Source organism: Triturus cristatus, chromosome 4_1, assembly GCF_964204655.1.
Source record: "Triturus cristatus chromosome 4_1, aTriCri1.1, whole genome shotgun sequence".
NCBI classification, from domain to species: Eukaryota; Metazoa; Chordata; class Amphibia; order Caudata; family Salamandridae; genus Triturus; species Triturus cristatus.
In genome coordinates, this window is record NC_140585.1 from 1,038,631,634 (window position 1) to 1,038,644,194 (window position 12,561).

Below are 12,561 nucleotides of genomic sequence, written 5' to 3' on the forward strand. Positions count from 1 at the left end.
GCAAGTCCAACGCTACCATCCAGTCTTCAGGGTTGAGGGCAGCCAAGACCTGAGCTAGAGTCAACATCTTGAACTTCTCCTTCCGGAGGAAGCGTTTGACGTTCCTGAGGTCCAAGATGGGATGCAGGCCCCCTTTGACCTTCTTGGGGACCAGAAAGTAGTGGGAACAACAACCACGTCCTACTTCTGGCTAAGGAACACGCTCGATGGCCCCCTTGGCCAAGAGGGCCGTAACTTCCTGCTGGAGAAGCAGCAAGTGATCCCCCGACATGCGGTGGCACCGAGGGGCATGGCAGGAGGGGGAGGACTGAAATGGAAGAGAATAACCCCCGCGGATGAACTGCAACACCCACTTGTCCGATGCGATATCGTGCCAGTGGTGGAGGTGGCGGCGGATCCTGCCACACACCTGCGTGGGGTGCGCCATAAAGCTCAAATCAGGAAGGTTTAGAGGTAGAAGCAGCGGGGGCGGAGGTGGACTGCCCCCCACGCTGATTCCCAGAGCCGCCCCTGCGGAAGCCACATCCGCGCTGAGGCTGGTTCTGCACAGGCTTGTTGAGGGACCGTGCCTGGGTGACCCTGCCTTGGCCACGAAAGGAACGAAACCCAGGAGTGGCTGGGATCTTAGTGGAAAGACCCAAGGACTTGGCCGTGGCCCACAACTCCTTAAAGTGCTCCAGCACACTGTCGGCCTTATCGTCAAACAGGCGAGTGCCATCAAAGGGCATGTCCATGAGCGAGCTCTGGACATCAGGCAAGTGGATCGCAACCAGGCGTGGCAACGTAGCGCCACCGTCGTAGAAATCGCCCTGCCCAACGAGTCAGCGGTGTCCAAACTACACCGAATGACGAACTTAGCCGCATCCTTACCCTCAGCAACCGCCTGCGAAAGCACAGCATGGACCTCCTCAGGACACTGAGGTAACACCTGAGCAACCATGTCCCACACCGCGTGGGAATAGCGGCCCAACAAGCAGGTGGTGTTCACCGGCCGCAGCCCACAAGCTGGCCGACGAGAACAACCGCTTACCAAACTGCTCCAGCTTCTTAGAGTCCTTATCCTGTGGAGCTGTGGGAAAGGCACTCTGCGACGTCGAGGCCTGGATGACCAGACTCTCAGGCGTGGGATGAGTGGTCAGAAACGCGGGGTCACCAGGCGTCGGGTGGTGACGCCTGGCGACCTTCTTATCCACAGGGGCCCCTGTGGCCGGCCGTGACCAAGTGCCCAACAGGACGTCCGTGAGGGCGTCGTTGAAGGGAACCAGTGGCTCTGACGAAGTTGACGCCGTCTGGAGCACCTCAGTAAAGAGGTTAGTTTTGAGGGCCACCGTGGGAAGATCAAGGTTGAGGACCTCAGCAGCCCGACGGAGCACCATCGTGTAGGAAGCGCCCTACTCCATTGTAGGTGGGGGGGGGGGGGGGGGTCGGGGAGGCAAACCCCGGGTCAGAATTGACAGAGGTCGCCGGCGTCCTCCAGATTGTCCACACAGTCCTGCTCGAAGTCACATTGATGAGCAAGAGGGTCCTCTGACCCCTCCCAGTCATCCTCCACCTCCGTTGCAGGAGGAACCGGTCACGGCGGCAGAGCCGGAGCAGAGACATACGGCGCCTTAAACGGCAACGGCCGGGGCGGCGCAGTCTACCAATGCGAATCCCAGGTAGGAGCTAAATGGTCCTGGAACCAGGGCAAGGGAGGAACAAACGGCACCCGATGCGGCACCAGAGGCGGAGCCGAGGGCGGCGCTGGGGTCGGAGCCGGCAGCGCCGTGGTGCCAGGGCCGGAGCCAACGGCGTAGGATCCTGTGGTGCTTAAGCTGGATCCGCCAGTGGCGCCGATGGGCCAACAGGATCTGGACACGGGTCCGCGGGGCCCGAAGGCGCGCCGGCGGGAGCCCGAGGCCTAAAAAGGCGGTCCATGGTGGCAAGAAACTCTTGCACCTGTTCGGGATTCGCCGTCGGACCCGGGTAGGCCGCAGGACTCCCAGGCTATAAGGGAGCCGCAGGGGCAGAACCCCTGTCCCCCTAGTCTACATCCGAGGACAGACGGGGGGGGGGGGGGGGCGGGGGGGGGGGGGGGGGGTTAGGGACGTCGGAGAGCAAACACGCTTCAACTTTTTATGTCGTCGCTTACTGGAATCCGAGGGCGAAGACTTGGAGCCCGAGAAGCGACGACTGCGGCCCCGCGAGCGGTCCCTGGACCTGGAGCGGCGTTGGGACAAGTGCCGGACCTCCAGCAGCTTCCGGCGCCGCTCTGTCAAGGCCTTCAGGGCCATGGCTCGACAGTCCCTGCAGGACCAGGAGTCATGTTCGGTCTCCAGGCAGTAGAGGCAAACATCATGGGGGTCCGCCACTGACATGTTGCGACAGCAGGCCCCACAAGACTTAAATCCAGGCATCCCTACGTGCACCAGGAGAAAAAAAGGAGACACAAAAATCTCAAAAGAGTTGTCAAAAAGTGACTAAGGTACGTGCTCTATCCGGATCTGCGCTTGCTGGCAACGAAAAAGAAAGAACTGACGTCAGCGCGCATGGGTGGCGCCCAAGTAGTCTCCGTGACGTCATCTCGGCGCTTACGACGCCAGCGACGAACACGGAGCCGCATGACGCCACCTACTGACGCGCAGGGGTACTGCTAGCAAAACTTTCCGGATCCAGTCTGACACCTGGGGATATTCTAAGGTAAGAATCTATCACTAACGTGTCTCTTTCAGATCATTATTTTAATCGGACTATCGCCAAAGCAAAAAATGCAGGCCTGACCACTGAAAAGGCGGAAGCATTAGGGAAGATACGAGCTTGGACTGCTAGACATAAAATGTAAGAAACAAAATACAAGAAATTAAAAATCCAGAAAATTGTGAATTTAACAAACACCAGAGAAAACAGCGGACATTTATTTTTAAATGGTATACAGGGGTCTAGTGCTCAGATTTACAGATAGCCAGTTAGGAAATTCTCAATTATTAGAAGAACAATCATAACACGTTCATGCCAATTTCTGAAGAAGAACTCCGAAACATAATATCTGACCAATAAGGGTTCATGGTCTTCATAGAGAATCTGACAAGATGTTCACACTACAATTAATTGACCCTCTCAAGGAAAAGTTTAATCTCATTCTCAGTTGGGGAGAGCCTGGTCTTATTTTAAAGAAGGAGCCATAGTCTATTAAAATCAAGGACGTCACCTACAAAAAACTCATCAGCTATAATGATTAACTAGATTTTTTTGGGCAATCTTCTATTTAATAGGCTCCGGGTAATTCTAGATACATTTCACAAAGACCGGAATGACTTAATTACTCTCCTTGTGAATATTTCCCCAGTAATTCCAAAAACTCAAAAGCAGTACTTCTGCACGCAGTGGGTGGCGCTGGCAGCTCCACACCAAGGTAGTAAGTGACAATAGGAGCTGCATATGCACCACCAAGGCACACTGGTGAATGTCGCTTTCGAAGGAGTGTCCAGTCCCTCACAGGCAAAGTCTATTGGCAAATTGGCTTGACCAATGTACCAATCTCTAGGCTGGGATCTTTTTAGGTGGGAAGAGAGTCCCTTCCACAGAATGAGAAGCAGGGAGTTTCAGTGAGGAATTTTGGTTAGATACAATTACCACCAGAAAAAGCATTACTGAAGGCAAGTAACTTTTTCTTCTGATTGATACTTCTAACCACAGATTCCTTCCCTTGTGAATGAATAACAAAGCAGTACCCACCCAGGTGGGGAGTCTGTATAATGGCTACAGGACTGAAAGGGCAAAATACCCATCCCAACGGACTGTCTTGATCTACAAGCCAAGAGAGGCAGAGGCGGAAAGGCATATAGGAGTTCTGAGTGCCAATCTAGGCACAATGAGTATTTAAGAAAGCCTTATTGGGAACTATAAGTGTAAAAATGCCAATATTGCATGTTCTTTATGGTGGCTAAAAATAAATAAATCAAGCCAGGGTTCTGCCCATTGCTGGAAAATGCCATGTGCCACCTCCAGGTTCAACTGCCATTCGTGATCCGCCAGGTGTAAGCAGATGAGTTTGTTCACCATGGTTTTTAGAGAACCTGCCAGGTGGTTCACAACTGCAGAAATATCCTGGCGAGTCAACCACTCCCAGCTGCGCTGAGCATTTTGACACAGGACCCAAAACCCCACTCTGCCTAGCTTGTCTGTGAGAACCTGTACTAACCTACCCTTGAATGGTAGGAAGGCTTTTAAAACCAAGCAGATAGTCTGCAACTCTGACACGTTGTTGAGGTGGCTTGCTATCACAGACCAGATTCCTCTGATCTCCACCTTTTTCCAGATGGCCTACCCAACACAGTAGTGGTGCGTCCGTCATCACTGTTGACTTTGGATGATGAAAAGAGGGGAGCCCACCACTGGCCCAATCACGGTATAGCAGCCACCACTTCAGCTGATTTGCAATCTCGTCTGAAACCTGAATGGAATCATATAGGTTCTCCTGGCGCTGTGCCCACCAGTCCCATTGCAATGCCCATGTGGGCCATCTGGATTGGTTGACTAGCAGGATGCCATAAATCTGCCTTAATGCCACCCTCACTGAGAACCAAGATAAAAGCTATAAAAAAAAAATAGGGATCATACACCGAATGTTGTGGGCTCTACGCTCTGGGTAGAAGACACACAAGCTGCACCGTATTCAGGATGGCTCTGATGAATGGGAGTGTCTGCACAGGATTCAGGTGTAACTCCAGCATGTGGATAGTGAACCCTAACTATGTTAGGAGGTTCACCATGATCTGGAGGTGGTCTACAACTGCCTGGGGAAAACCACTCTTCACTAGTGGTTCATGATATGGGAACACCGATCTAAGTAACCTCTGAAAGTGCCCTTTGACCAACACCATCACTTTTATAAGCACTTGAGGGGCACTAGTAAGGCCAAAGGGGAGGACCACAAACTGAAAAAGCTCCTGGCCCACTGTGACCCACAGAGAACGCCTATGGTCCACTAGACTAGAATATTGAAATACTCGTTCTGCAGATCCAACGCCATCATCCAATTTACGGGTTCCAGGGCAGATAAAACCTTGGGCCAGCGTGAGCAGTTTGAATTTGTAGCTCTGCATGAAGGTGTTGAGAGTGTGGAGAGCTAAAGTAGGATGAAAGCCTTCATCCTTCTCAAACACAAGGAAGTAACAGGAGTAACACTGATTTTTCCTACTTCCGAGACCAGAACCCTCTCCATGGCCCCTATGTGCAAAGGAGACTGAAACAGACATGCAGCTCTGTCAGCTGCACGGATGGGGGTGGAAGGTGAGCAGGTGCGGGAATAGCCCCATTTGAGAAGTTGGGGGGCACATGCGTTTGAAGTGATGGGTTGCCACCTTTGGAGGAAGTGCCTTATCCTGCTTCCTAAATGGTGTGTGCGTGCTGAAAAGGCCATACTAAAGTAGTTTTGCCGTTGTTGGGTGGTAGGAGCTTGAGCTGTATGTTGTCCCTCATGCCCTAAATGTAATCTCAGACAGCCACAGCCTACACCACGAAATGGCTGAGAAGGTTTTTTGACAAATGGAAGAGTTTGGCATTGGCGATATTGGAAACCCCTGGCATAACTACAAAAGGGGTACAAATGTTGAGGGAATTGCCTGGTAAGGGCGGACAGCACCAGTGAATGCACTGTTGCATGACTTTCCTTAAAGTGTAACAGCCATCAACTGGCATGTTCATTAAAGATGTCTGGACATTCCCAGAGAAGGCCACAGACCTCATCTGGGTGGGGCTCCGACGCATCACAATTGTGCGCATTGCCTGGTCCAAGTAATCAGCTGTGTTGATGCCAGACCAAATATATTTTGTTGCATCCCGGCTGTCCTCTATGGTTTGAGCAAAAGGGCCCCCTAAGTCCTTTGGAACTGCTGATGAGTTTTGAACAACCATGTCCCTAAAAGAACAAATGTAGCAGGCCAGGAGGCACTTGAATTGACAGAATGTAAAGGAAGGATGACAGAAGAGATTAGGAGTTTACCAAAAGTATCCATGCGTTTAGACTCTTGGTCAGGAATTATCACAGGAAAAGTATTAGGGTTGACTCTGCTGATGGATGCCTGGACAAACAGACTTTTTAGAGTAGGGTGTTAAGCCGTTAAGGCCTTGTTAAATGGCAGGAGAGGTTCAGTGGATACCTGGCCAGGCTGCAGAATCTTTGTCAGAACATTTGTTTTGACCTCCATTGTAGGGATCAGCAAGTCAAGGACTTCCAGAGCCCGTCGCAAAAGTATAGCAAAAAAGGCACTCACATCAGTGGCAGGACCAGGGAGTGTCTGATGAGCTGTCCAAAACTCTGACATTCTTTAATTTGGCATACCAATGGTCCCCATTGTATTGTAGGATGAATTTGTCCCCCTCATCATAGTTGTTATTGTCAGAATGTGAACCTAAAAAGGTAAAGTAAGAGCTCTACCGCATGGTACAAATCAATGTATCGGAGTCAATAGAATTGGCCACAGGCTGCGCTCCAATTTGATCGAAGCATGGCCTCAGTCCAGGTAGAGAAGATGCTGGGCCACTATAGATAGCTGATCCTCTACCAGCTTCAACACTACCATCTATATGAAAAGACCCGACGCTGGAACTTAAGTCAGCACCAAAGCCGATGCAGAAACTGAAACAGGTTCAAGAGGCACAGACCGACAGGGCCCGTATTGGAGGCCTCTACAGATAACTGGGCCCAAAGGAGGGCCAGAGGGAGTCTGAAGTGCTGAGACGTCGACAACATACCCAGAAATTGAGGTTGCATCACGATCAAACTCTGAATTGGTTCTTCAGGCGTTGCGAGTGAGACCGAGAGGCATGTTGATGCCCATGCACCCTCTCTGGAATTCAAGGACAACAGCAAGTGGCCGATTCCTGCCTAGATTATTTGTGCTTCTTCCTGGACTTACCTGAAGTCTTGAACCTCAATAAATACTTGCTGCAAGAATGCCTTTGGGAACCTGACTTTTCTTTCGACTTCAAACAGTCAGCGTGCAGTGTCTTTGGATATTTGGCGACTTAGTTTTTCACCTCACATTCCCATTTGGATTTAAAATTCCTCTGGGCACAGTTGCAGGCCCTGAAAGCGTGCTCTTACCCAAGGCCAGACAGATATACAGACATTGGTTTACAGCAGTCCCTACAAGGTTTAAACACTCTAGTTTTGGGAGGTTATGCATTTCCCTTGTACAATAGAAAAAGAAAACAAAATAATTTTGATGAAAGGATCATCAAAAAGCACTGATCTTGGTCCGTGTCTGAAGGTATAAAAAGAAAGGAAGACATCAGCGCTGCTGTGTGGCACTTATATATGGCCCGCTTTTCCTTGTGGGTCTGTGGTAAGGTGCACAACAGCATATACAGGCGCTCAGGAGAAATGCATTTAAGTTTCTGGATCCAGTCCGATGCTTGGGGGAACATTCACAAGGGGAGGAATCTCTGGTTAGAAATATCCATCAGAAAATAAGGATTACCGTGGCCAAATTCCAACTTATAGGAAGCGGGACAAGATCTACCCTACTAAAAAGGACACTATATGAAGTGGCAACGATACGATATATTAATCGATTCTCTTCCTTCATATCAACAATTGTTTTGGTAACTTAATTCAAACATGCTGGCAGACCATAGTGTTCCTTGGGTCTATATGAAAAAGAATTTGAGTAATTAACAGGACAGGTATTTTTAATGCAAATCAGGTATTTCTTCTGAAACCCAGTAGTTTTCATAACATCAAAGGGTCAGCTATCTGTCTCCAAATTGTTTTCAGAAAAAGTCATATGTGGGTGTAGGAGAATACTACAAGTAAATTATCTCTAACAGATCATGGGTAGGGAAACACAACTGAATCATGGTCTTCAAATATGGGAACAACACTCCCACCTTCAGTATGGTTATACATTTGTGATGCCATGCACATTTCTCTCTCAAAGAGCACAATTTTTGAAAAATGCATTTTTTTCGAACTGGCTCTCATATTTAACCCCAGAAAAACTGCATAAATTCAAAATGACAATCTCAGAAAACGGCCAAGATCCTGCAAAAATAGATTTGGGAGCTGGGCTCATATGATCTGGCCCTGCTCACAGTTGAAGCATCTTCAAACTTCACTTTATGAATATATCTCAAAAGCACGAAGGCTTAAAGTTAAGCATAATTTAGTAACATCGATCCTGATGTATTTGCCCAAGAAGCTAATCTAACTAAACCAGATTGGAAAATAATATTCATAGGGATGTTTCTAGCATGATCTTTACAGCTCAAAAGTATTGGAAAGAGAAGGCCCCAATCATCTTCACTAATTGGTTTAAAATAAACAATGGCTAAAACAGAGACTAGAACAAAACTATGCCAAAGGCATATGAGCATTGGACAAATATTAAAGAATATGAGGTAAAATGTGAAACATGTCACAGTAGCTTTGGTCAGGATTAATTATAAAGTGTAATAGGTAAAATCAGGACCTCAGGGGAGCATATCCTGCTGAAATCAAATTCTGAGCAAAATCACAGTCGCCACAAACTGAAGACCGCAATCTATACCCATTTAGAAAAACCTTTATGAAAGTAAAGAGAGAAGTTTGAGGTGGGAGGGTATAGAATGTGTTCAGGGGGAGGGAGCAGACATGTTACGCCAAATAAGCAGTCAGTCAATGTTCTAACCAGTACTAAGATAAGGATTATAAGGAATGTATTAATAAACGTGTCAGGAGCTATCTAAAAACAGACGTATGTAAATACAGGTATATAGGTCTACATCAAAAGGCTTCTTATAATGTAGACAGGTAAGCTACAAACTAGCTCAGCATCTCTTCTTTTTCAGATGAGGTAACTACAGAAACTTCTAAGCTTCCGAATACCACTAATGGGTTTGTGCGGTCACATTATGAATACTTACCAATCCCAGTTTAGAGTGGTTTGGATTGAGCCTATACATTATGTTGGTTTATTATATTGCAAGCTGGTGCATAAGGTCTCCAACTGCATTCTCCATGTCCTAAATACAGTTTTGTATGCAATTAATGACCTAATTTGTGTTATGTCAAATGTATATGAGGCATCACATTTATGTAATTCTTACCGAGTGGATTGGCACCACGGAATACTTCTTTCAAATCTTGAGGAGGCAAATGTGGCAAGGATTCAATGTATTTTCTAGCCTGATGAGGGAATACAAAAAAAAATGGTTAAATTCCATCATTTCAGCAACTAAGAGGCTATTTATAAAAGTAATTAATGTAGTTAGAGCAATAAATTCCAGGTTTTCAAAGTGGTTTAGCCTTTGCACAGCTCTACGCAAAGATTCCTTCTACGCAGCACTTTTGATAGTCTACTTAGAAGCAAGGGAAGCAAAGGCATGCTTACCTACCTTTACAGAATGGTTACTTTTATGAAAATTGGATGCATTTTATAATTTTAATGTGTCAAATTCACTGCATTACCTAATAAGGGCAGCATAACAAACAGCAAAACAAGATAAAACCTTGTGCTGGAAGCATCCAGACAAAAATTACAAATGAATCACATCACTTGTTATGATAGGAGACCAAATGTCAATGTAAAATGTATGGGTAAACACGTAGTCACAGTAGAAGCATCTTTTGAATAACTGCCTGAATAGTAGTTTTTGAATAACACCTTCATAGGAAACAGGCATATCATGCCCTAAGTGTCTGAAAATGGTCATTTAAATGATCTGTAAATGGTCTAGTTACTAGGAGTATATACTGGGCTTTTCAGATGCCAGTTATGTTGATTGGTACAATTGGTTTATCTTGCCCTAAAGGACTGCTTTTACTGTTGTGTTTTAGCGCACTGATACACATACAGAATGTTAGAGTTTTTTTTCCTTAACTTTGAATTTGTCGTTTTTGTGAGGTTTTTAATTTTGTAACTGCTTGTATGTGATTGATTTGTGTACCTTCTAGTTTGTTTTTATGCGGTCAGGCTTTGCCCTACACAAGAAAGCTGCCAACTATCTTTCAAAGTGCCATGCAGTGTGGAGGGGAAAGGGAAACTGGTGAGGGTGAACGGGAAATTATGATTGCGTGCATTATAATCAAGGAGGAAAAGCAAAAGGGTTTTGTCCTACTTAAGGTTTGTGAGCTAGTAAGGAAAAGTGGGACTGAGAAGAAAACTCCTGAAAGAGTAGCTGAATGTTTTTTGTGTAGTAAGAGGAGAGTTTTACATGACTGATCTAGCAAGAAGAATTAGGTTGATATCTCCAGAAGATATCGGAGAGAACCTAAAATGGACTAGCGCAACTAAGTCAAATTCCAAGGTTTTCATTTCCTGGCAAGATCTTAATCAAGTTTTGGCAAGCCAGGAAAATAGAGGCCTGTGGGCTACACATCTTAGTGGAACACAGTCTTGTAAATAAGGCCATGCAGGGAGAGGGAGGCGAATGCCACAGTCAGTGCCGCAAGGGCAGGTGGGAATTGAGGAAAACAGGCTTGTAGTGTTTTCCTTATATGCCAACATAAGAAAACGAAGCCCCCAACTGCTTAAATACTTCAGAGATAAACTGCTTAAATGCTTCAATTGAGGTAAACGTTTAGTTAGGGAAAAAGTCTCCATTGTGCGAAGACCAAAAGATGACAGTTGCATCTGTGCTTACTGCTCATAGGTGAACGGCAACAAGGGGTTATTAAAAATTGGACGCCGCGGGGAATATATCTCCCCGATACCTGCATGTTGTGCAAAGAAGTGCCAAGCATACACAGTGCAGGTCACTGTATCTGCATGGATCCAGGACGGGGGACCCTCAGAGTGATAACAGTATTTGGGGACAGTCATGTTTCTTTCAACAGCTTAAGACTGTAGGCGGAAATTGGGATGTACCTAAAAGATGATATGTTTGGCTAGAGCCACCAGTTATTAATGTTGCAATGTTGGAGCAGATAACCCGCCTTTGGAATAAGGTAAAGTTAACATAGTTCATGTAATCCTGGGTGGTTTATTGACCCACACACAACTAATGAAGATGTTGTGCATAGTTTTGCAGAACCAGGTCTTGAGTGGGAATGAAATGTTAATGAGCAAGTGAGGAAGAAAATACATTTTTAATACAGCTATTCTACCTGCAAGGGAAAGACGAAGATGTGCCCAGTATTGTGCATGCTGTTTAATGCTCTGCATTACTGGGACGTAATTAGCCTGAATGACGATGGCAGGGCCATGCTTTATCTGAATACCCAGGTAACGTGTCAGAGTATCACTGCAGAAGAGGGGATATTCTGATGCTAATTTAGCGGTAGCATTCGACCAGGGACTCATAATGGATTTATCCCAGTTTATCTGAAGCCTGAGAATTGACCACATTTAAATAGCTCTTTTACTATTAGGTCACGGTTGGCATTTGGGTGTTTGATATAAAGGCTAATTTTATCAGCATACTGTGATGCAAGATAGGTCTTCCCAGCAATACATGGCCCCCATTGGAGGATGATGCTCCTTAAGGATACTCATCAGTGGGTCTGTAGCAAAGGCTAATAAGAGTGGGGATAACAGCCATCGTTAACAGTTGCCTCTGGCTATAGCAGCTGGAGAGCATAGGAACCCATTTATCCTATATTTTTCTGTTGATTGTAAAGCAATTTGATTCACCGCAGAAACCAGGTCTAACATCCACCCTCGACAACGTGCCAAACAAAATCACATGACAAGGTGTCAAATGCTTTTTGAGCATCCAGCAACCGAGCAATTCCGGGAAAAGTCAGGATCTACGTGTTGTGTAAGAGCAAAGAAAGTTGTCAGATGTAGATCACCCGGGTATAAATACAGACTGTTCCGGTATGCCTATGCCCCTCACTAATGGGTGAAGTTGGCAATGATTTTGGCAAACATTTTTTGGTGAAGATTAAGCAATGATGAAGGTCGGTAGGAGATGTCCTCAGGTGATTTACTAACTTTGGGCAGTACAGTATCGTCTTACAGAAGGTATGGGGAAGTATACCTGATAAACAGTCCTCATTATACATCTCCAGAGATCTGGGGGCCAACATTTAGGCATATTGTTTATTAAATTCCACAGTTAGGCAATCAAGGCCATGAGCTTTCCCTCCCGCTAGAGACTTAATAGATTATTTTATTCCTTCAACTGTAATGGGGGGCATTAAGTACCTTGCGATCCTGAGCCTGCAGCCAGACAAGGGCTGCTCCTGCTAAGCACTCATCAGGGAAGGAAGTGGTAGGGTTCTCTGTGTTGTACAAGGCAGTATAATATTAAGCAAAAATAAATGTGATATCCTTTAATGTCTCATGTATGGTATCATCTCCAATCCGAACACATAATAGGTCTCTAGTATAAGGATTTAAAAGCCTAGCAAGGGTTTGACCAGGCCGGTCCCCCCTTTTATACCACCTTGCCACTGCATTTGTTACCCACATAATTCACCTCCCTAACCGCCGCCTCCTGAAATTTGAGTAATGTTACTTGGATTTGGGGGTATCGAAGGTTCTTGAGATTGGGAATAACAATGTTCTAATTGTTTCAGTTTTGTGTCTTGTGCATCAAGTGCGGTGTGCAGTGCATGTAGTAAGCAAGTCTGCTTGAATATGCAATTACCACAAC

The 12,561-nt window shown here is 46.3% G+C and overlaps 1 protein-coding gene across 3 annotated transcripts in view; it reads right to left on the reverse strand.

Annotated features, from left to right (window-relative positions):
• The window catches only part of MAPK11 (mitogen-activated protein kinase 11), a 221,929-nt gene that overhangs the window by 23,373 nt on the left and 185,995 nt on the right, over window positions 1-12,561 (reverse strand). For all 3 annotated transcript variants that reach the window (XM_085653983.1, XM_085653982.1, XM_085653981.1), the window contains one exon: window positions 9,070-9,148. In XM_085653983.1, coding sequence (XP_085510109.1) covers window positions 9,070-9,148 — 79 coding nt within the window. The remainder of the gene's footprint in view (window positions 1-9,069; window positions 9,149-12,561) is intronic.